Source organism: Nicotiana tomentosiformis, chromosome 3 (genome assembly GCF_000390325.3).
Source record: "Nicotiana tomentosiformis chromosome 3, ASM39032v3, whole genome shotgun sequence".
In the NCBI taxonomy this organism is placed as follows: domain Eukaryota; kingdom Viridiplantae; phylum Streptophyta; class Magnoliopsida; order Solanales; family Solanaceae; genus Nicotiana; species Nicotiana tomentosiformis.
The window spans coordinates 8,874,685-8,902,524 of record NC_090814.1 but is presented as its reverse complement, the minus strand read 5'-3'; the positions used below and the strand labels follow the sequence as shown (position 1 = coordinate 8,902,524).

The 27,840-nt window shown below is 39.7% G+C and overlaps 1 protein-coding gene across 1 annotated transcript; it reads left to right on the top strand.

Moving 5' to 3' along the window:
* The first annotated feature begins 6,104 nt into the window (after positions 1-6,104).
* LOC104103993 (MATH domain and coiled-coil domain-containing protein At1g31390-like) lies at positions 6,105-10,105 on the top strand. Its single transcript, XM_009611974.4, has 6 exons — positions 6,105-6,234; positions 6,351-6,480; positions 8,212-8,378; positions 8,916-9,189; positions 9,300-9,466; positions 9,850-10,105. The coding sequence occupies exons 1-6, from the start codon at positions 6,213-6,215 to the stop codon at positions 10,008-10,010; spliced, it is 921 nt and encodes a 306-aa protein (XP_009610269.1). The 5' UTR covers positions 6,105-6,212; the 3' UTR covers positions 10,011-10,105.
* Positions 10,106-27,840: the final 17,735 nt, after the last annotated feature.

Genomic DNA, 27,840 nt, shown 5'->3' with positions numbered 1-27,840 from the left:
ATATCAAGGATCGAAATACAATACTGGTCAAATAATAGATGACAGTACAATATAAGGAAAGACTCCAAGGGACTACGACGACCAAGCAGCTCTACCTTGAATCCTTGCAATCAACAAAATAACTCTGCCCGAGTCCGATATCTCCAATACCTGGCTCTGCACAAAAATGTGCAGAAGTGTAGTATGAATACACCACGGTTTGTACCCAATAAGTATCAACACTAACCTCGATGGACTAGTGATAAGGTACAGTGAAGACACTCACTAGTCAAATATCCTGTACAGTATAACAATATACAACTAATAATGGAAAATGGGAAGCAGTGGATGGCAACAAGAATCAACCAGTGATATAAACAATAAAGCAATAAGAACACCGTTAAGTATCTTTTTAACCAAATAAGGAACACAAGGATAGCCAATTAATCAAGTCTTTCTAACACAAGTTTTCACAACAAAGTCACTCTGTGGTACCTCATCTCATATTTACAAATCACGAGCCTCAACCCACCATCATATACTCACGGCACCTTGTGCCCACATCTCAAATCACAACCGCATGGACAACTCACGTGCCAATAATATCAATATGTGAATCCGCACGGATAACTCACGTGCTGCATGGATAACTCACGTGCTGCATGGACAACTCACATGCCAATAATACAAATATATGGATCCTCACGGATAACTCTTGTGCCAATAAAACATCGACTTTAAATTGCTTTCTTCCATTAAATTCGTAATAAATAATGAATATAACCATGGAATTATGAAATATAATCCCTTTCGGATATAGAATACTTACCCTAATCAAGCTCGTGAAGATCCCCTCCAAATATTTCCAAAGCCGAAACTTTCAATCTCAAAAGATATGAAGAAACATGGCCAATTTCGACCCCTTAACATTATGCCATAATCGCACCTGCGACGTCGCTTTTGTGACCACATTTGCGCATCTGCGAAGAAGCACTAGAGACAGCCCTTCACACCTGCAGACAGAGCTTCGTTTCTGCGAAATCGCATGTGCCAGCCAAAGTGCTGCTTTTGTGATGCCTTTTGTGCCTGTGTTCAACTTTTCGCTCTTGCAGATGCGCATGTGTGCCCAGTGTTCCGCTTGTGCGGCTTCCTTCCTTCTAGTTCAATGTCGCATCTGTGACTACAGTGTCGCACCTGCGACCAGTGGTTCGCAGGTCTGACCACACCACAACTCAGCCAACCAGCCTTAACAAAAAATGATCCAAACGATCTAAACCTCGACTGAAACTCATCTAAGCCACTCCGGACCTTGTCCGAATATACCAACAAGTCCCAAAACCCAAAACGGACCTACTCGAGGTCTCAAATCACATCAAACAATATCGAAATTACGAATTGCACCTCGAATCGAACTTATGAATTTTCAAATCTTCCAACTTCTATAATTTGCGCCGAAACATATCAAATCAATCCGGAACGACTTCAAATTTTGCACACTCATAAATGACATAATGGACATGTTCCAATTTCCGAAATCGAAATCCAAACCCAATATCCACAAAGTCAACTCTCCGTCAAACCTCTAAATCTTTCAAAACTTCAACTTTCCAATTTTCACCAAAATGAGTCGAATTATCCTACGGATTTCCAAATCTAAATCCGGACGTATGCCTAAGTCCAAAATCACCATATGAAGCTATTGGAATCCTCAAAACACCATTCCGAAGTCGTCTACACAAAAGTCAAACTCCGGTCAACTCCTTTAACTTAAGCTTCTAAAATAAGAATTCGTTCTTCCAAATTTATCCTGAATCACCCAAAAACCAAACTTGATCACACACGAAAGTCATAATACATACTGCGAAACTACTCGAGGTCTTAAACCGTTGAGCGGGTCGCTAATTCTCAAAATGACAAGTCGGGTCATTATATTCTCCCCCTCTTAAACAAATATTCGTCCTCAAACGTGCGAAGAACCATTTTGAGGACATCAAATTACTGAGTGTATTCATCATACATATACTTGCAGGTGATCCCACGTTACCGCAATCGACATAAGTACGACAACTCCATCTCAATTGATGATTATTTCTCTAGTCCGCACTTATAAACCTTAAAACTAAATTTCTTACACTCCAATCATTTTCAAAAGGCCCGATTCTCACATCAACACAGGGTATCAGCCTCATCCGGCTGTAGCAACTCGGGCCTACACTCATCATAAATAACCACACGATGTAACACATTATACATAGGTCCATAATAATAACTCTGGTCATCATGGCTATCCATAATCGATTACAGCACCACCAATGAACCTCATATAAGTTAAAACCTCATTTCAAACCTTCACAACACTGGAAACAACGCAAGGAACATGAAGACCTCATAACTATTCAACCGAATCATCAGTTCATATTTAACGCCACCCGGGCACACACCTCGTAAGCTAAAACCCAATAAATAGTATGTGATTATGGCTAAATATGCAAAGAGAAACACATAAGAAAACTATCAAATAAGCCCAGCAGGCATAACTCCTTATTAGTACTATAATACAAACTAATTTTACAAGGGAATCAAAACACATGAATTTACCACAAGGATCTTATCCTGATATAACTTCCACCGCGGCACGTAGCCCTGTTTTAACATATTAAACCCATGGAACGCGAGGATCCCATCCTCCATTCTGAATCACAAGTAATATACACATCATGCCAACCGAAACCTTCATTTTTCTTCTTTTAAATAAATTTCGTTAAGCAAAATCACAACACATAATGAACCTCTATATTGGTAGGGCATCTAATTCAAAAATTGTAACTAAACTATCCCGAAATTACATCAAAACTCATTATACTAAGTAACAGAAAGCTATTTTTAACCTTATAGCTCTCAATATTGAACAAAACAAAAATGATAGACACTGGCTAACACCATAGAATCTCCCAATAGGGATAAACACATAAGCGGAGTACAAAATCACGAAGCTCACCATATATGAAGCATGATAGAAGGTCTCACCTCAATAAGCGAAACCGAATCAAAATAGGGATAATGTTCCTCTATAACTAATCAAAATCATACCTGTAATGACACCATCGGTGTAACGGCCTCAGTCAAACCATTGCAAATTCATCAACGGGCCAGGCCTCCACCTCTAGGCACCATCTACCCGCCTGTCCTCCACCCCTAACTCGCTGTGCAGGTGGAGTAGTAACTAGAATAGAGCCTGTAGCTTGAGTGCTCTGATGAAATCCGCCTCTACCTTGAATCCTTGCGATCAACAAATTAACTCTGCCCGAGTTCGATATCTCCAATACCTGACTCTGCACAAAAATGTGCAGAAGTGTAGTATGAGTACACCACGGTCTGTACCCAATAAATATCAACACTAACTTCGATGGAGTAGTGACGAGGTACAGTCAAGACACACACTAGTCAAATATCCTATACATTATAAAAATATACAATTAATAATAGAAAACAGAAAGTAGTAGATGGCAACAAGAATCAACCAGTGATATAAACAATAAAACAATAAGAACACCGTAAAGTATCGTTCAAACCAAATAAGGAACACAAAGATAGCCAATTAATCAAGTCTTTCTAACACGAGTTTTCACAATAAAGTCACTCTGTGGTACCTCATCTCATATTTACAAATCACATGCCTCAACCCACCATCATATACTCACGGCACCTTGTGCCCACATCTTAAATCACATGCTGCACGGACAACTTACGTGCCAATAATATCAATATGTGGATCCGCACAGACAACTCACGTACTGTACGGATAACTCACATGATGTACGGATAACTCATGTGCCAATAATATCAATATGTGTATCCATACAGACAACTCACGTGCTGCACGAATAACTCACGTGCTAATAATATTAATATGTGTATCCATACGGACAACTCACGTGCCAATAATAACAATATGTGGATCCACACGGACAATACGTGCCAATAATGTCAATTTGTAAATCCGCACGGACAACTCACATGCTAAACAGACAAATCACGTGCTAATAATATCAATATGTGGATCTGCATGGACAGCTCGCGTGCCAATAATATAATCCGTCCGGCATAGTCACAGGCTCACAATTTCAAATTGAAACGGATAATACCAGAGTACATGGACATAATTAATAAATGTCAAGTTTTGTACTCATGAGCTAGTATAAGTTATGTTACAGTGTATGTATGTTCAAGTGTACTACTGCAGCCTAAATCAACAAGAAATGTTAAGTACATCAAATAGCTCATCAAAACAACAAGGCAAGTTACTCAAATATATAACAAACACAATGAACATGCATTTCATAAAAATAATTCCAATACCACAACCACACCAAGCCTTCGGATCAACCACACTAATTACAACAACAATAAAAATGACAACAATAGGAATGAGACGATTAAAAAAATACACCAAGAATAGCTACACCGAACTAAGGCAATTAATGCATCATAGAAGAAAACAAGGGATATTATAACACGGAAAAAAACAACCAAACACAAGTGCACCAATAGAGAAATATCAACAAGAGTCACTTCCAATCGCCTCGTAGTCTCAAATCATAAATAAATTCACAATCTTTCCTTATATCAACGTGGGAGCCTTCATATTTAGTTTTAAAAAATATTTTTTCCGAAATAGCATCTCACATTTTAGCGCACCTTATCACACTACATGGCTTCTAGTAGTTCCCCTACTAGCCACACGTATCAAGCTCACTTTATCTCACCACATCCATTTCAACATCCAGACCTTATACCACCGCATGCGTATCAATATCACAACGTATCACAAGTCGCACCTCAAGTGCCCAATATCATAATTTGCCAGAGAAACCAAATAATAGATTTTCACAATAAGGAGCCAACGGCTCAGCCACAATGTACTCAAAGTCCCAATAATAATAACATGAATGGAGAAGTAACTCAGCAAGGAACAACATCTCTTTTAAACATAACTTCAAGTAAAATAAGTCAATGCCTCTTGATAACTTAAATTCCTATTTAAATATTTAAGATAAAATCAATAATGAAAGTGTCTCCACGAAATGGCAAGGTAACAATAAAAGAATTCACGAAATGGTTAAAGGTAATAATTCCAAATAAGCATATAAGACATTTCGGCAAGTAAAGAATATGACATAAAACAACAATTTCCAACAAGGCATGTAATGGTGAACATGGAGAATAAAGATATAACAATGTGCCAATAATTTCCAATTAAATACATAAAGATGCCTTAGATTTTAAACCTATAGAATTTTCTACATATAAGTCCGAGTACGTATTCATCACCTCGCGTACACGGCTTTCACATTATACAATTTTTACATTCAATGCCTAAGGGGTAATTCCCCTACACAAGGTTAGGGAAGATACTTACCTTAACGAAGATAGGCCGATACTCTAAAATTGCTTTCTCGCATGACACGACCTCCGGACGACTCAAATCTAGCCAAAATAATTTCATAACATCATTAAAATTCATCGAAAATAAATTTCGGATAATAAAACGTCTATTTTAAATTATACATTAAAAAGTCAACCCGAAAAGTCAACGCGGGGCCCGCACCTCGAAACCTGATAAAATTTTACGAAATCCGAACACCCATTCCAATACGAGTCCAACCATACCAAAATTATCAAATTTCGATAACGAATCATCCTCCAATTCTCCATTTTACATTTTTGAAAGATTTCACAATTTTTCTCTATTTCTTCCATTAAATTCACAATAAATGATGAATATAACCATGTAATTATGAAATATAATTATTTTCAGATATAGAACACTTATCCCAATCAAGCGAGTGAAGAACCCCTCCAAATTTGCTCAAAATCGAGGATTTTGAACAGTATTTTTGTTCAAATTTATTCTTACTTAAAAAAATGGTTAAATTTCGATTAATTTTAAAATTGTGGCTATTTTTTCAATTACTACTTGTAAATATGATTTTTTAATTTCACCCCAAAATAAGCTTTCCAAATTGGTTCACAATTTTAAATGGGCTAGGGTTAATTCCAAATTAATCCCTAAGATCTTTATATAAATAGTTAATCCAATTATTTGTTTGCTTAAATAGCTGGACGGAATAAATATCTAACCTTTACAAGTCATCCACGGAATCACAAGAAACGAGGAGACTAAAGTCGCCAAAAGTCTATTCCCGTCGGCAAGTTTCTTCTTTCTCTTCAACATGGCGCCGATTTCTCAGAAAGGTTATGGTTTAACTTCTTTAAAATAATACAGTATTTTGTTTGTCATATGATTTTCTTTCTTGTTCTTCTTCTATATGTTGGATTGTAACGTTGTCCTTTATGTTCAAAACGGGCAGAAGTTAGCGTTGGAAATAGAGATGCATCAACAGCTCGTTACTTGTTGAAGTTTGAATCTTTTTCTGTACTCTCAACGAATGGTATAAACAAATATGAATCAAGTGTGTTCGAGTCCTGCGGCTACAAATGGTACTGCTTATCATTAGCTTCTCAAATTTGTTAAAATCATATTTTATATTTATTTTTGAGGTTTTGGTGTGAATAATCTTCACTGGGTACCTTGACATATGGTGTCAATGTACTGAATATGGGTATGGTGTTTCTTGAGCACAATGACATGCAGAGGTAGATTTTACGGAATATACGTATGGGTTTAATCTTTAAGATATTTAAATTGAACTTATTACACTTTTGATCGATGCATAGTTGAGGAGACCAATCACGAACACTACATGTTTGGGAGCGACACTGGTCAGGGAAGGCTAAGACGTGCCTCTCATATGGGTAGCAAGAGGGCTCTTATGCCCTGACAGTGGGGCCTTATGGGGAATGGCCTAGCCCAATAGGGACAGCACATCCCCACTTCAAACGAACCTTTGTATCGACTGAATCACTCTTTTGGTCTAGTCGGTGGAACCGGTGAACCACCACACGCGAGATATCAAAGTTAACTAGTTACTAAATATAAAAAGGTGGTTAATGATACGAAAAATAAAAAATAGGAAGTCGCTAATCTTTTTAGGAAGGACATAAAGGAGGAAATAGTGCTTACCAAATTGGCGCGGAGAGGTATCTCAGTAATGTCCTTATGGGGAAGGGCCTAGCCCAATAGGGACAGCACATCCCCACTTCAAGCGCACCTTTGTATCGAATGAATCACTCTTTTGGTCTAGTCGGTGGAACCGGTGAACCACCACATGCGAGATATCAAAGTTAACTAGTTACTAAATATAAAAAGGTGGTTAATGATACGAAAAATAAAAAATAGGAAGTCGCTAATCTTTTTAGGAAGGACATAAAGGAGGAAATAGTGCTTACCAAATTGGCGCGGAGAGGTATCTCAGTAATGTTTTATTCTAAATGAATAAAAAGTACAAATAATTTGAAAAGACTGATAATCCCGCACATTCTGTTGTAGTTATGAATTTAACTATTCACTACATTTTGGACAGGAAAATGATCATCTATCTAATTGATGGAGATGGAAGTGAAGATACTTTTACACAAGTGCTTAAGTTCCCTCCAAAGAATACTAAAGTTGTTTTGTCTAACATAGCGTATTCAAAATTCTTTGAATTAAAGTATAAATTGGCTGATGCATAATTGTATACACACACGTATATAGTTGTCCTTGAATCCATGTTTACCAAGAGTTTAGGTTACACGACAAGAATATAGATGTTGTTTTCCAAAGAAAACATCTAACCGTATATAGTTGTCCTTGAATCCTTGAAATGCTAGTAACATTCTTATATTTTAAGGACCTTTATGAGGTTTCCCAGGCTACAACTTGTTCTGCATCCTCCTATCTTAGCTTCTTATTCTAATTTAATTAGCTTTCTGGGGAAAATAAGCTGGAGGCATTGCCCTTCAGAAGAACTTAAGAACTAGTACAGTTACAACATCTACTCCTATTGTTTGACATAGTTTCATTGGACATAGGGAATACATTGAGGCCTAAAACGATTATGTCAATGGTGAAATGGGAATATCGAAGCTAACTGGTTACTAAATAAAAAGAGGTGCTTAATGATACAAGAAAAATTATAAGGAAGTCGCTAATCTTCTTAGAACGGACAAAAAGGAGCATAGTGCCTAACAAATTGGCGTGGAGTGGGTATCTCAGTTATATTTTTCTCTAAATGAATTAGAAATACATAAGTATAAAAAGACTGATTTTTTTCATTGCATTTTGGACAGGAAACTGATCATATATCCTGATGGAGATGTAGAAGATGGATATGATCATATTTCTGTATACTTGGCCATTGCCGAGACAAGCTCTTTACAGGCTGGTTGGGAGGTGAATGCCACATTTAGCTTCTTGATATTTGATCAAATTCATGACAAGTATATTGTAATGAGAGGTATAGTTTTCCATTCTCTGGAAATTTTCTTCTTTGAAGTTTTTTGAAGTTCTCAAAACATGAAAGTAAAATAAATAAATAAATAAATACTTAATTTCAACTTTTCCAAAAATAAAATATAAAAGTAAATCGATCATTTCAGTTTTAAATGAGAAATTCTTAGTGCATCTGTTTTTTGTGGTTGTTGTTGTTAAGACCGAGCACCTAGGCTTTCACTTCCTGTGGTGCTGGGGTTTTTGGCGTTGACCCTTACCTTATTTATTAAGATAGGGAGAAATTACAACAAGGAGGGGACATAAACCTTACCTCTGGAGTCCTAGCATAACTAAGGACACGGAAGCACCTACTAAACAAAATACAATGAAGATGGTCTTCTTATGCATGTAGGTATGGACTAACTTAGAGAGCACCATTTGAAATAGAATGGGTGGAAAGAGGCACTTAATTTTGATAGCTTTGTAGAGGCAAGAACCGGCCCCCTAAAAGCAAATCTTAATGTATCTTAAAAGGACTTTCTAAGACAGTACTTTATTGCAGGAATGGCTCAACGATTTCACAATATCAAGACTGAATGGGGTTTCTCGAAATGTATATCTCATGAAACATTCAAAGAGCCCTCTAACGGTTACCTTGTTAATGACAAATGTGTATTTGGAGTAGATGTATCTGTTATCAAGAACCAAGGATTAGGTGAATGTGTGTCCTTGTTGAATGAGACCAAGTCTTATAAGCACGAATGGAAGATTTCTGGATTCTCAAAATTAAAGGATAAGTTGTATTCTGAAGAATTTCTTGTAGGTGTTTACAAGTGGTATGTTATTCTTGTCTTCTTATACGTAACACGTATATTATATTTTCACATTTCCATTTTCTGTTTCTCTTTGTAATGCAAATTAAATTTCTTAATTATGTTGGATGTAGGAAGCTTTTGTTTTATACTACAGGTAATGCTGATCAAAGGAACAATAGCATATCAATTTACCTTGTATCAGTTGATGCTGGAAGTTTTGATCGCCAAAAGAGGGTGAAGGCAAAATTTAGCATTTCTGTTAAAGACCAGATTAGTGGTGCACGTAATAAGCGCGGTGGTACATTCTTTTGTTCCTTAATTAATTTGTTCAACTTTTGTTAATTCCTGTATTGGTAGGTAATATCTTTTATAGAAGGAGCGTTATTTACCTTATGAGTTCATCTTGGAGGAACTTCCACAAGTTCCTTATTTTGTTCAGGAAATGAAAAATAAAACGTGTACGCACAATTAATGAAGTATTTATTTTCAGGGTTGAGTTTGATTGAATGATTTTAATCACTATACTCAAACTTTTGTAAGGATTCAGGCTCATCTAGTAATAGCTAACAACTTTTCTACTTGTACTGGTTTAGTTTTCGTCGATTATTTAGGTAACTGGTTTATGAATGATCAGAAGCTCTTCTCTTTTTCTCTTTTGAGTAGTTTGACGTTTTTTTGCAGATTCATCACATTGGTTTTTGGCTGCTGAAGTCGACTGGGGTTGGGCAGCATTCATGCCGCTACATGAATTCAAGAATCCTAAAAAAGGCTACCTTGTTGAGGACTGCTGCATTGTGGAAGCAGATGTTTCTATAATTGGTGCTGTCAATAGTTTAACCTAATCCTTGATTTATGATCCAAAAATGCTCCTATCTTGTGAAACATCTGTTGGATTCCTTGGGATGCATGCAATTAATTTCTTTCTTGGATTATTCAACTCATTGGTGCCGTTCTTTAAATTTCCACAGCAAGTTGATATTAACTTGTTAAGCTGCATAAATGGTCAAATCTTGTACTATAAGAAGAGGGTTGTCTATTCGAGGGTCTATCAGAAACAACCTTTAGGTAGGGGTAAGGTTTGCGTACACATTACCCTCCCTAAACCCACGTGTGGGATTTCACCGAGTTTGTTGTTTTCTTAAGAAAGGGTTGTCTATTCGAGGGTCTATCGGAAATAACCTTCCCATCTTCATAAAGTAGGGGTAAGGTCTGCGTACACATTACTTTTTCTAGACTCCACGTGTGAGATTTCATTGGATTTGGTGAAAGGATGGCAGGAACTTGGCCTAAGCATCTGATATACATGCAGTTTGGCTATTCTCTGCGTAAAAACTTTTGACCCTTTAAGCCAACGACCTTAAAGTAATAGGTGGGGGTAAATCTGTATCATTATAAACTCCTTTGAAATTTTTTACACAATCAACATGTGATATACTCTCCAACTTTATGTGTCATTTCATTGTCTATAATATATGTTCTGAGTTTGATTTATGACACCTTTGTTACCTGTCTCACTCAAAGTTTTTCCTTTTAGATTTTAAAGCATTTTAACCAAATTGATACTAATAGATAATTTTCAACTATAATATCGTCAGTAGAATTTTTCCAATATTTTTATCATACTATGAAGATCAAAAGTACTTGCAAGAATTGGATGATGAAGATTTGCCTCTTGTATTAGTGATAATTAGTATTAGAACCCATGCGACGTGCGGTCAATATCAAAAGTAACTAATTGTAGTATATTTGTCACGATCCAATTCCCACTATAGGTTGTGATGGCGCCTAACGTCGCCGCTGGGCAAGCCAACGGTGAACAATCCATTTAATTGTTCATTTTAATATTTTTAAAGTTGTTGATTTTATTTAATAACGAAATAATTAGTAGGTGATTGTAGTAATGTAAAGCATAAACTAAACATGAGAGTAAAGTAATGAATTTAATAATTAAAAAACCATGAGTATCTACTAGAATTTCTCAAAATCCGGTGTCACAGGTACACGAGCATCTAGTTGAATATACAAAACTCTCTACAACTACTGTCTGAAACAAAATAGACAAGAAATAATAAATACGACAAGACGATGCTCCGCGTGCTGCAGAACATAGCATGGAAAGCAACTCAACACTAGGCCTCCGGATAATGCGGATGCATGCTTGGACGAACACTAGATGCGCCTGCCTCAGAGCCTGTGCAATTTGTGCAGAAGTATAGTGAGAGTACGTGAACAACGTGTACCTAGTAAGTATCTAGTCTAATCTTGAAGAAGTAGTGACGAGGGGTCGACATCGACACTTACTAGTGGTCAATATACATAATGTGCAAGAATTATAAATAGGCATGAAATACAACAGTAATACTGGAATAAGAGTCAATAAATAAGTGATGCTTTAACCAAATAACAAATTAAAAGTCCCCAAATATCACATGTTAATCTCAACAAGTAAGGGCCAACAAGTAATTACAACTTCTAGACTCATGAATAATATATCGAGAATAATCGGACTCCTAGAGACAACACGCACGAGTTATGCCGAGGTCGTACGGACCGATCCATAACAATCGTGTACATACACTATCGAGGTCGTATGACCCGATCCATGATGTATCACATTATATATAAATATTGCCGAGGCGTTCGGCCCGATCCATAGGAAAAGGGAAACTCTCCGAACTACGAATTAAGTGTTTGCAACTCCAAGGTAAGTCCATGGAAGAATATAAATTTCCATAAATAATTAAACATTCTGCCAAATCTCTAAGTAATGAAGCTCGGTCTAACATAATCTTTAACCAAATTTTACTTATTAATACAAGTAATTAAACTAGCAAGTTGAGTTCAAATAGTGTAAGTATTGCTTAATAAAGTCCTATGTCTATCCGTACATAACATGAATTGTAGTTCCGTACGGACTCTTGTCACTTCATGTGTAGGTAACACCCATAATTAGTAGCAAATAACAATTTAAACACCTAGGGGGTTAATTCCCTCTTACAAGGTTAGGCAAGAGACTTATTAATTCCTTCTTACAATGTTAGGAAAGAGACTTACCTCGTTCTCAAGTCCACTTTCCGGTCCACAAATCACACTAAAAGCCTCAAGTCGGTGCCGAGCAATCCGAAATTAGCCAAAGATTGTACAAACTAATCAATATTTGCTCAAAAGTTCATAATTTAACTATTAGAGTAATTATCCCACCCAATTTGGAAGGTTCCTAAAATTCACCCCCGGGCCCAAATTTTTGCAAATAATTGTTGCCCATAACCTCACGAGCACAAATATATAAAATCAATTCCATAACCATTTTCGTAGCCTAATCCCATTTTTATCAAAACCTATGTTTTTCAACAAAATACTAAAATTTCCATAATTTACATGTTAAAATCTACTCATAATCTATGTATTAAACTCACATTGGGTAGGAATTACTTACCTTATGATGTTAGATGAAAACCCCCCTTCCAAGAGCTCCAAAATCGGCCAAGGGAAATGAAAATGAGAGAAAATAGCCTAAGTCCCATTTTTAATAAAGACACTGCCCGGATTTTCCTCCTTCGCGATCGCTGAGGCAAAATTGTTCAGGCCCCTAAAAATCTTCTTCACGATCGCGAGAAGACACACACAAACGTGATGCACTGAGCCACCATCTCATCGTGAACGTGAGCCTCCCTTCGTGAACGCGAAGGGCAACAGACTTGCCCAACCCAGACTCAGGCCTTCTATGCGAACGCGAGGAGGCCATCGCGAAAGCGAGGGCCACTGGTCCCAAGCCTTCGCGAACGCGAAGAACAAAATACTCAGTCCCCAAATCCTTCATCACGAACGCGAGAGTCCTTCTGCATTCGCGAAGAAGGAAACCAAAATAGCATATAACAGAATTTTAAACTCAGCTTTGGGTGGTCCGAATCTCACCCGAGCCACTCCGGACCCCATCCAACTGTACCAGCAAGTCCATAAACATAATACGGACCTGCTCGAATCCTCGGAACACGTAAAATAACATTGAAACTAAGAATTGCACCCTAAAACCAAATTGATCAACTTATGAACTTTAAACTTTTCAACTAGCTACGTCGAATCATACCTAGACAACTCGGAATGACACCAAATTTTGCGTACAAGTCATAAATCACCATACGGATCTATTATCAGGCTCGAAATCCCAAATGGACCTCGATAACACCAAAGTCTAATCCAAACCAAATTTAAAGCACTAGAAAACCTTAAATGTGCCAACTTTCAACATTAAGCGCTGAAACGCTCCAAGATCACCCGAAACCCGATTCGAGTACACGCCCAAGTCCAAAATCATCATACAAACCTATTGAAACCGTCAAATCCCGGTTCTGAGGTCGCTTACTAAAAATGTTGACTCAAGTCAAACTTGGCCATCTTAGGCTACTATTAAGGAACTAAGTATTTCGATTTTAACCCGAACCCTTCCAAACCTAAACCAACCATCCCCGAAAGTCATAAAATAGTAAAAGCACATATGGAGAGTCTTACTTTGGAGAACAGGGATCTAGAAAGCAAAATGACAGGTCGGGTCGTTACATTCTCCACCTTTAAAATAAACGTTCGTCGTTGAACGAGTCTAGAATCATACATGGAGTGCTGATTAAGTGTGGATATCTGCTCTGCATGTCCTCCTCGGTCTCCCAAGTCGCTTCCTCAACTGGTTGACCCCTCCACTGGACCTTTACCACAGAAATCTTCTTAGACCTCAACTGGCGAACCTGCCTGTCAACAATGGCAACTGGATTCTCTTCATAACCAAACTCTCATCTTGCTAAACCGTGCTGTAATCTAATACATGCGACCTGTAGGCATGGTTCCTTCGGAGCATAGACACATGGAAGACCAGATGAACACCCGATAAACTGGGAGGCAAAGCAAGCTCATAAGCAACCTCCCCAACTCGCCTCAACACCTCAAATGGGCCAATAAACCTCGGACTCAGCTTACCCTTCTTTCCGAACCTCATGATACCCTTCATCGGCGAGACTTTCAAGAGAACCTTCTTGCCTACCATAAATGATAAATCATGCGCCTTCTGATCCGCGTAACACTTATGTTTGGACTGTGTTGTGCGAAGTCAAACCTGAATCAACTTTACCTTCTCCAAGGATATTTCGGTACCCTAAAGAGTAACTACGAGCTATTCCGATCATTCGTGATTTGAAGCATGAAATAGAGGTGCACAATAATGCAGTTGTCACGACTCGAAATTCCCACCTTCGGACCGTGATGGCGCCTAACATTTCACTTGCTAGGCAAGCCAACGTTAGAATAATATTATTCATTTTTAAAACAATTTTTAAATTTATTAATAACAGAGAACAATTGCGGAAGTAACGTCTGAAATATAGTGAATAATCCATAAAAATAACGGTGTCTAAATACCATCCCAGAATTGGTGTCACAAGTGCACGAGCTTCTAGAATTATACAAATAAAGGTCTGAAATAAAATAAAGTTATCTGAAAATAAACACACAGCTAAAGTAAAATAGACGGGGACTTCAAAACTGTGAACGCCGTGCAGTTATACCTCAAGTCTCCTCTGAGTAGCTGAAATTCGAGCAAGTCTATGGTACGTCGCTGGGACCAACTCCAAAATCTGCACAAGAAGTGCAGAGTGTAGTATCGGTACAACCGACCCCATGTACTGATAAGTGCTGAGCCTAACCTCGACGAAGTAGTGACGAGGCTAAGGCGGGTCATTTACATTACCTGTACGCAATATTAGTAATAAAAACAATAATAGAAATAAATCAGGTAATTCATTTACAAATATTTGAAGCCAACTCAGCATTCATAACCAATTGTCATTTCCATCAATTCTATTGCAGCGTGCAACCTGCTCTCACAATATATTCACATTCAATTCTGTTGCAGCGTGCAACTCACTCTCACAATATATTCATTTTTAATCAAGTCAGTTGCGGCGTGCAACCCGATCCCCCAATATATATATATGTATGTCGACTTTTAAACAAGTCTGTTATGGCGTACAACCCAATCCTCCAATATGGACTTTTAATAAGTCTGTTGCGGCGTGCAACCCGATCTTCCAATATAGACTTTTAATAAGTATGTTGCGGCGTGCAACCCAATCCTCCAATATAGACTTTTAATAAGTCTGTTGCGGCGTGCAACCCGATCCTCCAATATATTTATTATAATTAATTTTTTTGCGGCGTGCAACCCGCTCCTCCAGTATATTCATGTACCAATTCTTATAGAAGGAATTTTTCCAATAAATGCAACAATTAATATAAAATTATAAGATAACAAGCACACAATAATTATGATTTAATTATGAAACAGACAATGCCAAATAGCAAATTATTATAGAAATCAGGGAGAAAATAGGCAGTTTAATATTTAATATGCTAAATGTCAAATAACAATTAAAATACATAATCTAAATAGCATGTAACAATTAATGCAGGAATTCAAGAATTAATATTTGGCAAAGAATAAGAGAGACATAATTATTATAATAATTAATTCATGATTTAAAATAATTTATGATTTTTCAAGTAATTATGCAAACAATTAATTTGACGACGTATAGACACTCGTCACCTCGCCTATACGTCGTTCACGTGCTTTTTACATAGCAAATAATTTAAGGGTTCTATTCCCTCAAGTCAAGGTTAACCACGACACTTACCTCACTTTGCAAATTTCAATCAATTACTCAACCACAACTTTTCCTTTTAAATTTACCAATGAAGGCTTCAAATCTATTCACAAACAATTCAATATATTCAATACTAATCATAGGAATTAATTCCATATGAATTTACATATTTTCCGGATAAAAATCTAAAATTCATTAAAATATTCGACAGTGGAACCCACGTCTCAAATCCTGAAAAAACTCACGAAATCCGAACACCGGTTCCGATACGAGTTCAACCATACAAAATTTATCCAATTCCGATATCAAATGGACCTTCAAATCTTAATTTTTCGTTTTTGGAAGATTTTATAAAAAAATTCCGATTTCTTCCATCTAAATCCGAAATAAATGATGAATATAGGCTTAGATTTATGAAATACAATCACTATATGATAAGGAACACTTACCCAGTTTGAAATCGTGAAAAACTCCTTTAAAATCGCCCCTAAGCCGAGTTATAATTGAGGGTTTGTAAAAAATGGAAAAAATCCTGTTTTGGTTTTGTTTTAAGTCACAGGGGTCAGGCCTTTTTCGCGTTCGCAATGAGTAGCAGCCCGTGGCTTTCGCATTCGCGAGTCCTCCTTCGCGTTCGCGAAGGCTTTTTTCCCCTGGCCTTCGCGTGCCAGTGTTCGCGTTCGCGTAGAAGGACAACTGACCCCTCCCTACGCCTCTAAAGCTTCGCGTTCGCGAAGAAGGAAAATGCGGCCAGCTCAGTTTGCTCTTCGCGTTCGTGAGAGTACATTCGCGAACGCGATGAAGAAAATACCAGAAGCCCAAATTCTGCAGAAAACCAGATTTCTTAAGTCCAAAATCATCCTGTAGTCTACCCGAAACTCACCCGAGCCCTCAGGGCTCCAAACCAAACATGCACACAAGTTCTAAAACATCATACGAACTTGTTTGCGTGATCAAATCGCCAAAATAACACCTAGAACTACGAATCAGACATCAAATCAAAGGAAGTTTTCAAGAAAACTTTAAAACTTATATTTTTACAACCGGACGTCCGAATCACGTCAAATCAACTCCAATTCTCACCAAATTCGGCAGACAAGTCATAAATATTATAGTGGACCTACACCGGACTTCGGAACCAAAATACGGACCCGAGGTTAATAAATCCAATATCAGTAATTTCTTAAAAATCATTAAGCTTTCAAGCTTTTAATTTTTCTTCAAAATTCCATATCTCGAGGTAGGGGCCTCGAAATTCGATTCCGGGCATACGCTCAAGTCCCAAATCACGATACGGACCTGCCGGAATTATTAAAATACCGATCCTGGTCCGTTTGCTCAAAATGTTGACCAAAGTCAACTCAGTTGAGTTTTAAAACTCTATTTTACATTTTAATCCATTTTTCACATAAAAACTTTCCGAAAAATTTTACGGACTGCGCACACAAGTCGAGGAATGATAAATGGTGCTTTTTGAGGTCTTAGAACACAGAATTACTTATTATATTTAAAGATGACTTTTTGGGTCATCACAGCATCTGAGTTCGATTATGTGGATAGTATGCATTTTCATGATGATCCACCCATCGGAGGGTTTTGGGAGGTTGATATCTCTCATGTTGTTCACGAAGATGTGCTTCAAGATATCTATTCTAGTGGCAATCTTGTTTATCTAGGCAAGAGGAATTCATGTCCAAGGTTTTTTTTGGTTATCTACTACGCTGGTAGGTCTCGTCCTGAAATTACTAATCATGTGTACTGTACATGCACATTTGACTTGGAAGTGAAACGAGATAAAGTAGCTCAAGTTGGAGAGAGTTCAATTGTATCATTTAGTGCCAAACCAATTTCCTGCAAGTCCCACGATATAAATGTGGGTATATGCATGTTTTCCTGCAAGGAGTTATGTGAAGTCAAAGATAATTGAACAGTCGTCTAATTTGCGGCAAAAATCTATCATCTATTTGATGGCAAGAATTATCCATGTCTAGGCTAACAGAATGTCTGAAAAGAAGACAAGTACATGAGCACCTAAGAACAAATATCTAAGTATTTTCTTTTTGTGACTTTACTCTAATCTCCCCATTTGTTATACTGGGTCGTTTCTACTTTCACTGAATTCTAGCTCCCTTTGAAGTATTTATTCAGTGGTATTTACTTAGGTTTGTATGCGGTCAAAATCGAGTTTGCCGTTCGTATGACTAATCGAGATTGGAACATGATGGTCTGAGATTCGTCGTTGTAATATCGAGCCATGATACGAAGTTAGGTTATCGAGCTTGAGCCACAAAGACCAATCAAGATCGAGATCGAGCCAAGAAATAAAAAGCCGTTATAGCCGCAATTAGGGGGAGAATTTCGGCGAAAATCACGGCGAAAATCAAGGAGAGACTAATTAATTAATCTGTCATGGGATCCCCACTATATATTTTTAATTATATCCGAAATAAAATTTTCCCACTATATTAAGGGATTGTTATCATTTGTAGAGGGGAGGACAGATTCAGTGAGATTTGTAGAACATAAAGCAAATACTATGCTTTACTGGGCTTTGATATTTAGTGGAATTGCTCCTCTATCAATCTCTCTCCATTCAATTCGAAGGTGATAAAACTCGAAGGCTTAGGCTAACTAATTTATTCGGTTTGCATTCATTTTTCTTTTACAGCTAATTTCGATATTCATTTACTTATTTTTCCCAATTTGTACCAAGTTATACCACGTATCCTTAGAACTACGTATAAATTCAATTGCTATCAGTTTTTCGGATAAACAGTTTGGCGCCCACCGTGGGGCTAAGGATAATAGTGGTTATTTGATACAAATCTCTGTAAAACACACTATTTTACACTTGCTCTTGAGGCTAAAAATGACGAACTCTCAATTAATGGCCCTACCTATCGATAACGAATCTGGCCATCAAGATGATAATAACAATGTGACGCCCGTGGATGAAAGGCCACCCATTGACCCCGTTGGGACTCGGGTCATGTATCCAATTGACGTTAATTCGCATATGGCCATTGACGCGAACCAACATTTCGGCCCCGAAAACAGCATTCATGGTGGAACTCGATCTGCAGTTTGAAATACCCAAAATATTGGAGAAGACGGGATCAGCCTCTGATTTTTGAAATGTTGCAAGCTCAACATGTAGTGATAGCTCAGTTGCAGAGCCAAACCCATGTACCGAGCATGCCTGAGCCCGGTCAACCCCAAGAATTCACCCACAGAACGGGGCCAGCTATAGTAAGGTCAAATGAATAGTCTCCCCGAAATTATAAAGATGCTCGAGGAACTGACAAAACGGATAGAATCAGGAGAAAAGAGGATTGAAGCAAATGACAAGAAAGTAGAAACTTATAACTCCATGGTTGATCAGATCCAGGGGGCACCACAAATATTGAAGGGTTTGGATTCCAAAAAGTTCGTACAAAAGCCTTTCCCCCCGAGCGCAGCTCCCAAACCAACCCCAAGAAGTTCTGCATGCCCGAGATTCCTAAATATAATGGAACGACCGACCCCAACGAACATGTCACCTCTTACATGTGTTCCATTAAAGGGAACGATCTAGAGGACGACGAGATTGAATCCGTATTAGTAAAAACATTCGAGAAAACCCTGTCAAATGGAGCAATGATATGGTGTCATAATTTACCACCTAACTCTATCGATTCTTTTGCCATGCTTGCAGATTGTTTTGTAAAAGCACACGCCGGAGCCATAAAGGTCGAGACTAGGAAGTTGAACCTTTTCAAGGTTAGGTAAAAAGAGAACGAGATGCTAAGAGAATTTGTATCTCGTTTCCAAATGGAATGAATGGATCTACCAGCGGTCACAGACGATTGGGCCGTTCAAGCTTTCACCCAAGGACCGAATAAACGAAGCTCAGTGGCTTCACAACAGTTGAAGCAAAACTTGATTGAGTACCCGACTGCTACCTGAGCCGATGTACATAATCGATATCAATCGAAGATTAGAGTCAAAGACGACAAGTTGGGGGGCCCTTCAGGATCTGTTACCAAAAGGGACACCGACTGAGAATCGAGGTTGAACAGGGACCGATACCAACCGTATAATAGAGATCGTAGGGGTAGCGGACCAGGGCACAACTCCATACGAGGTGAAAGGAGAAGTGATCGAGGCCAAGGGTCTTGAGGGTTGATGATCAAGAATGGTTTCGACAGGCATACCGGGCCTAAGGAAGCACCGCGATTGTCAAAGTATAACTTCAACATTGATGCATCCGCCATTATATCGGCTATCGGACGCATCAAAGATACTAAATGGCCTCGACCTCTGCAATTCGATACAGCCCAGAGAAATCCCAATCAAATGTGCAAGTATCATGGCACCCATAGCCACAGAACGGAAGATTGCAGGCAGTTGAGAGAAGAAGTATCCCGGTTGTTCAATGAAGGGCACCTTTGAGAGTTTTTAAGTGATCGGGCCAAGAATCACTTGAAAAACAGAGAGCTCAATAGACAACGAGCAAGAAGAGCCGCAACACATTATTCACATGATTATCAGAGGGATCGATGTTCCCCAAAGGCAAGTGTTTAAATGCACTAAGGTGTCAATTATAGGAGAGAAGTGATCTCGGGCTCAGGATTACATACCAAAAGGAACCTTGTCCTTCAATGACGAAGACGCAAAAGGAATCATACAGCCCCATAATGATGCACGGTAATATCTGTACTCATGAATAAAACTCAAGTTAAGCATGTGTTGATTGATCCAGGTAGTTCGGCCAACATCATTCGATCGAGGGTCATAGAGCAACTCGGTCTACAGGACCAGGTCGTGCCCGCGGCCCTGGTACTGAACGGATTCAACATGGCATGTGAAACTACTAAAGGTAAGATAACTCTGCCAGTAAACGTGGCCGGGACCATCCAAGAAATGAAGTTATACGTGATCGAGGGTGACATGAGGTATAACGCCCTATTCGGGAGACCATGGATCTACAACATGTGAGCAGTACCCTCAAACCTACACTAGGTTCTAAAATTCCCGACACCAAAGGGAATCAAAACAATCTACGGGGAATAACCTGCATCAAAGGAAATGTTTGCCGTTGACGAAGTGACTCCGATATGGTCACTCTCATTGGCAAAGGGGTCAGATTCGAAGGGAAAACAGGAAACCAAATAGCAATCACAAATGCCGGCCTCGGCCCAACTAGAGAAGCATGAGATTGATGAAGATGATGCTTATGGGGTCCCTCGATACTTCATAACCCCCAATGATTCTGACACTACCAAATCAACGGTAGAAGAACTAGAGCAAATCACACTAATCGAACATCTGCCCGAACAAAAGGTATACCTGGGCACGGGGTTAAATCCTGAGCTCAGGAAAAAGCTCATTCAACTTCTTATAGCTAACATGGATTGTTTCGCTTGGTCCCATCTTGACATGACATGGATCCCACCAGAAATCACCACCCATAGACTAAGCTTGGATCTGAAGTTCCATCCGGTGAAGCAAAAAAGAAGACCCTAGTCCGAGGTCAAACATGCTTTCGTCAAAGGCGAGGTAACCAAGCTTCTTAAAATAGGGTCAATTTGTGAGGTAAAATACCCTGAATGGTTAGCAAACGTAGTAGTAGTCCCTAAAAAATGAAACAAGCTTAGAATGTGTGTAGGTTACAAAGATCTGAATAAAGCATGCCCCAAGGATTCTTTTCCTTTGCCTAATAACGATCGCATGATCGATGCTACGGCCGGTCACGAGATTCTCAGTTTTCTCGATGTCTATTCCGGGTACAATCAGATACAAATGAGCCTGAATGATCAAGAAAAGACCTCATTCATCACTAAATACGGTACCTAATGCTACAATGTAATGCCATTTAGATTAAAAAATGCTGGTGCCACTTATCAACGCCTAGTAAACCGGATGTTCGAAGATCAAATAGGAAAATCTATGGAAGTTTACATTGATGACATGCTAGTTAAGTCCCTGCGAGCAGAGGACCATTTAAAGTACTTGCAGGAAACTCTCAGTATATTGAAGAAGTACAATATGAAGCTAACCCCAGAAAAATATACATTCGGGGTCGGGCCAGGAAAAATATGAATTCCGGGTCGGGTCAGGCAAACCTAGAAAATATGCTATCGATGGCATCACGGTGGTAGACAACGTAAAGGTCGTACAGAGGTTAACCGGGCACATGGCCGCCCTGGGGCGATTCATATCAAGGTCCTCAGATAATGGCCACCGATTTTTCTCGTTGCTAAAAAAGAAAAATAATTTCACATGGATCTCGGAATGCCAGCAGGCCTTGGAAAAGCTTAAACGATACTTATCGATCCCGACGCTGCTTCACACACCAAAGGCGGACGAACAACTTTACTTATATTTGGAAGTATCGGAGGTAGCGGTAAGTGGAGTACTAGTCTGGGAAGAATGAGGTACACAGTTTCCCATTTATTATGTCAGCCGAACCTTAGGCGAGGCCGAAACTGGATATCCCCCCTAGAAAAATTGGCGCTCGCTTTGATAAGCGCCACTAGGAAACTAAAATCATACTTTCAATCTCACCCCATATGTGTCTGTAATAACTTACCCACTTTGAAATATTTTGCATAAACCCGAACTTTCGGGATGGTTAGCCAAATGGGCCATAGAAATCAGCGGGTATGATATCAAATATCGACCCCGAACAACAATTAAGTCTCAAATTTTGGCAGATTTTGTGGCTGACTTTACGCCGGCACTAGCACCCGAGGTCGAAAGAGAACTATTGATAAATTCGGGTACGTCCTCAAGAATCTGGGCCCTCTTGACGGACGGTGCTTCGAAACACAAAAGGGTCCGAGCTCGGCATCGTATTAAAATCAGCCATAGGTAATATAGTTAGACAGTCTATCAGAACTACAAAATTGACTAACAATGAGGCCGAGTATGAGGCCATGATTGCAGGTCTCGAACTAGCTAGAAGCTTGGGAGTGGAGGTCATAGAGGCTAAGTGTCATTCCCTCCTCATGGTAAACCAAGTTAACGGAACTTTTGAAGTCCGAGAAGACCGAATGCATAGGTACTTGGATAAACTACATGTAACTCTACATCGATTTAAGGAATGGACCTTGAAACATGTACCTCGAGAACAGAAAAACAAGGTTGACGCTCTTGCAAACTTAGGTTTATCGGTCGAAGATGAGGAACTCAACTCAGGGACCGTCGTATAACTCATGAGATGGGTAATTAAAGAAGGTCATGCCGAGATAAACTCCACAAGTTTATCCTAGGATTGGAGAAACAAATATATAGAATACTTAAAGAACGGGAAACTTCCATCAGATCCAATGGAGTCGAGATCTCTGCGCACAAAGGCAGCACGGTTCACTTTGTCCGAAGACAGAATGCTATTTAGAAGTACGTTTGATGAACCATTGGCAATATGTTTGGGACCGGGAGATACCGACTACATCCTACGGGAAATTATCGAGGGCACTTGTGGAAATAATTCCGGTACCGATTCGCTGGTCCACAAAGTAATCAGAGCAGGGTACTATTGGACTGAATGGGCAAGGATACAAGAGAGTTCGTTCGAAAATGAGACAAATGCCAAAGGCATGCGCCCATGATTCATCAACCCAGGGAACTACTCCACTCGGTCCTGTCCCCATGGCCCTTCGTAAAATAGGGAATGGACATAGTTGGCCTTCTCCCGTCGACCCCAGGTAAGGTTCAGTTTATTTTGTTTATGACTGATTATTTCTCTAAATGGGTTGAAGCACAAGCTTTCAGGAAAGTCAGAGAAAAGAAAGTGATAGACTTCATTTGGGACCACATCATATGTCGATTTGGGATGACTTCCGAGATTGTATGTGATAATGGAAAACAATTCATCGGTAGCAAAGTAACTAAATTTCTCGAGGATCACAAGATAAAAAGGATCCTATCAACACCTTATCATCCCAGCAGGAACGGACAAGCCGAATCGGCTAACAAAACCATAATCCAAAATCTTAAGAAGAGATTGACCGACGCCAAAGGAAAATGGAGAGAAATACTACACGAGGTTCTATGGGCATACCGCACAACATCGAAATCCAGTACCGGAGCAACACCGTTATCATTAGTTTATGGCGCCGAAGCTCTGATTCCGGTCGAGGTCGGAGAACCTAGCGTTAGGTTTCGATATAAAATAGAGGAGTCGAATAACGAGACCATGAATACGAGCCTAGAATTGTTGGACGAAAGACGCAAAGCCGCTCTCGTCTGATTGGCCGTCCAAAAACAGCGGATCGGAAGGTACTACAATCGAAGAGCCAATCATCGATATTTTAACATCAGGGACTTGGTGCTAAGAAAAGTCACCCTCAACACCCAAAATTCGAATGAAGGGAAACTGGGTCCGAACTGGGAAGGATCGTAGGTGTTCGACCAGAAACAACGATGGATTCTTCGACACGAAGGCTCTAGGTCTGAAAGCATGCGTTGCACTCTTTTTCCCTTAAACCAATTTTGTCCCAAATGGGTTTTCCGGCGAGGTTTTTAATGAGGCAACCATTGATCGTACTAACTTAGAAGAATTCAACAGTATCCGAGGCCTCTTTATAATCAGCCTCGAATACTGGGGGTCATTGCCTTCGAATATCAACTTTGATGCGAGGAAGTCTTCATGGCAACAGGGTCTCGATAGGAAAAATTTGTAAGGGCCAAACGGTCAAACGAACCATGCCCCCGTAGTTTGCTCGAGCCCTGGCACAGAACATGTACGCATGTATAATCATTTATAAAGAGAAGTATTTTTCTTTACCGATATCTCGTGCCTTAGAATTTGTTTTTCTACTTTACAATTTCATACTCTCGATCTATTATGTAAACAGGCTTAAGGGCCGACCATGACCAGAGTTCGGATGATTACCCCCACGCTCGGGGAATGTCGTCCGAAAAATAAATGAGATCAAATTATTAAAATTCCGAGATCATAAGACCTTTTAGGCAACCCTCGATTTCTATAGGCCACGGCCACCCCACTCGGGGACTGATACTTCGGGCAAGCTCGAAGTAAAACAGGAAAATAAGCCTAAGGGGCAAATCCCGAACTAAAGAGTCTACGACCGAATTAACACGGGTCGGAGACGTTCGAATTCCGTAACAAAACAGGCCTTCGAATTCTTTCAAAAATCGGTTAAAAAGGCTACCCCGACAAAATCATAAAAGGCTTCGATAATATCAAGCCTCGAAAACTCTAATGAGTACAAAATTGTTCGAAGTCTCGAACAATTCCTTATTTCATGCTAAGGCATTACAAATGTTTTGCAAATACAAATGATAAAAAACTTTTTCAGGCCTAAAAGGGGAGAAAGTCATAAACAATCTTTTTACAAAAGCCTAAGGGCTGCTTTTTTTTTTGCTTTAAGTTCGAGAGACCATCCTCGCTCAAATAAAAAATTTGAGGGCTACCTTACTTTGAGTTCGAGCAAGCACTCACTCGATCAAAAACCCTAAGGATTATACTAGTTCGGTTCCAATCAAATTCTCTAAACCTCGAACATAATTTTATGTTAAGGCATTTTCAACCTTTGTAAAATACAGAAAAGCAAAGGAAAAACACAAGAGCCAAAAGGGCAAGAAAAGCCTTATATATATTCAAAAGTTTTTATAAAAGTCTGAATCGGCCCCAGAATAGATACAAAAGAAAAACAAGAAACCTAATATCCTAAGTGGTTTGGTCTTCATCGGAGGTTGCGTCCTCGGGATTTTCTCCGTCCTCAGATTCGCTCGAGCTCTCGGAGTCTTCCTTAGGGAAGGCCAGCCTTCGGGCTCTGGTTTCCTCTGCCTTGGCCTTTTCAATTTCGGCCGCAACATCGAAGCCCTGAGCACTGACCCCCTCGAGAGCTTCCCTCCAAGCCTACGATTTAGCATGTTCGACCATGCTCTTGGCCTAGGCCTGGTTGACCTCAACATCGATCCTGAACTAGGCCACTTTAGCGTCAACTCTTTTATTAGCCTCGGCCACCTCAGATCTGGCTACGACCACTCCAGATCTAGCTATGGCCACCTCGGATCTGGCCACTTCGAGTTCATCATCCAAGCTTGCCTTATCAGAAGTGGCCAAATCCAACCGATGCTGAAGCTCCTTAATATTATCGATCTGCATCGAGGCATTTTCTTTTGCAACCCGAAGCTGGGCCTTAGTCAACTCTAATTGCACTTGAACGACCTCCTTTTTCGAGGCGAGGATGTCCATATTCTTTTTGAATTTTTCCGCCTAGGCCAGTAGCTCATCTACCTGCGAATTGAGCCATCTGATCTATTCGAGCCTTTCCGAACCTGCAGAATCGGATCATTAGTGGTTATCTCCATTTCATCTTCACTATCGTAAAGAATTCAGAATTCCTGCTCAGCCATCTCCTCGTGCTCATCTCGAGCCATTGCCAAATCTGCCCGAAGCTTCTCACTAAGAAGTTTGTAGGAGTCACTCTTCTAATGCTCCTCCCGGATTCGGAGGAAACCTCGTGATGAAACACCGAAGCCTACAAACATGGAAAAAGATGTTAGAATTATCTACAACTATAAATGTTAAAGAAACAATAGAGATACCATCGAAGTTACCCGATTCAGAGCAGGTTGGGCCTCGTTGAAAAGGCAAGGAGGTCCTACCGCATTCATCACGGTTTGATCCTCTTCGGTCACCAAGGACCGAAGGTAACTAGAAATCCCCATGAGGGGAGAGAAAACTCGGGCAACCTCCGGGATGGAGAGTACTATTTTCTGCCTGCGATCGGGGTCAACACTCGGGGTCGGGAATTAGTCCACCAATTTTGGTCCCGATGAGGATTCGACAGCACCCTACCATGATGTTTTCTTCGGTACTAGTAATCTACCGAACCTAGTAATATCCTCTGAAGCAGCGGACTCGAGCCCATGCAAAAAGCCATGGATATCAGTCGGCTCCTGAATACTATCGTAAGATCGACCTTCCAACATGTTGGCCTCACGGATCATAACATCCAAAAACTGAGGGGATCTAGTAATATCGATTATCCTCGAGCTCGTCCCTCAAAATATCTTCTGCTGCCCGAGAAGTATTGCCCTCGGTCTCTCCTTCAACCATCTCAGCTCGAGACGGGAGTCTCGGCCTTTCCTTGTTTAGGAATTATAGCCAGGGTTCCCTTATCTACCTCTGCCGATTTGGAGGATTGTTGTATCATAACATTAGCCCGTACATAGGCTAATTCCTCTTCTCCTTCTTCGAGCTTATCCCTTAATCGGCGGATCGAGTCCGGAGGCATGATACCGGAGCCCCCCTTGGGCTTGCGAGATTGCTTCACCGATTTTTTCCTTTCCGAGATTGGATAACTCGGAGCATCTTTTCTCTTCTTCTCTTTAACCTGCTTCGGGGCAGGGACCTCTTCATCACCAGATGGGGGCCTCATGGAAACATCCTTCCCAAGTCCTACAAAGGAAAAAAGGGGGGTAAGCAAGTGAAGAAGATAAAATGACAAACAAACTAAGAAAGAGACTTACCATGACTATGTGTCTCCCATCGACCCTTTGATAGTTCCATCCAAGCATGCTTGAAGTACGGTCTCTGCAACACTAGACCTTCAACCCATCGCTTAAGTTCCGAAATCGGTTCCGACATCCAAGCCACAGCTGTAACAAGAAAGAAAAAGTGGATCAAGAAAATGAAAGGCAATCACAAATTAAACGCTCGAAGGGAAATAGTACTCACAGTTCATATTCCATTTCTCAGGAAATGGAATATATTATCAGCAGGGATCAGGTCCAAGGTTTTTACTCGAACAAATCAGCCCATCCAACCTCGATCACGAGTCTCGTCTATACTCGGGAACGACGCTTTGGTGGCTCGGCGAGCAAGCATGATTAACCCTTCTCGATAGAGTCGAGGACTATAAAGGTAAAATGATCGAGGGTGAAAAGACACCCCTCGATTTTGCTTGAGAAGAATCAGAGGAGAATCACTATTCTCTAAAAAGAAGGGTGGATCTGGCCAAGGGTCACGTCGTATCTCTTGCAAAAGGCAACGACGACAGGATCTAAT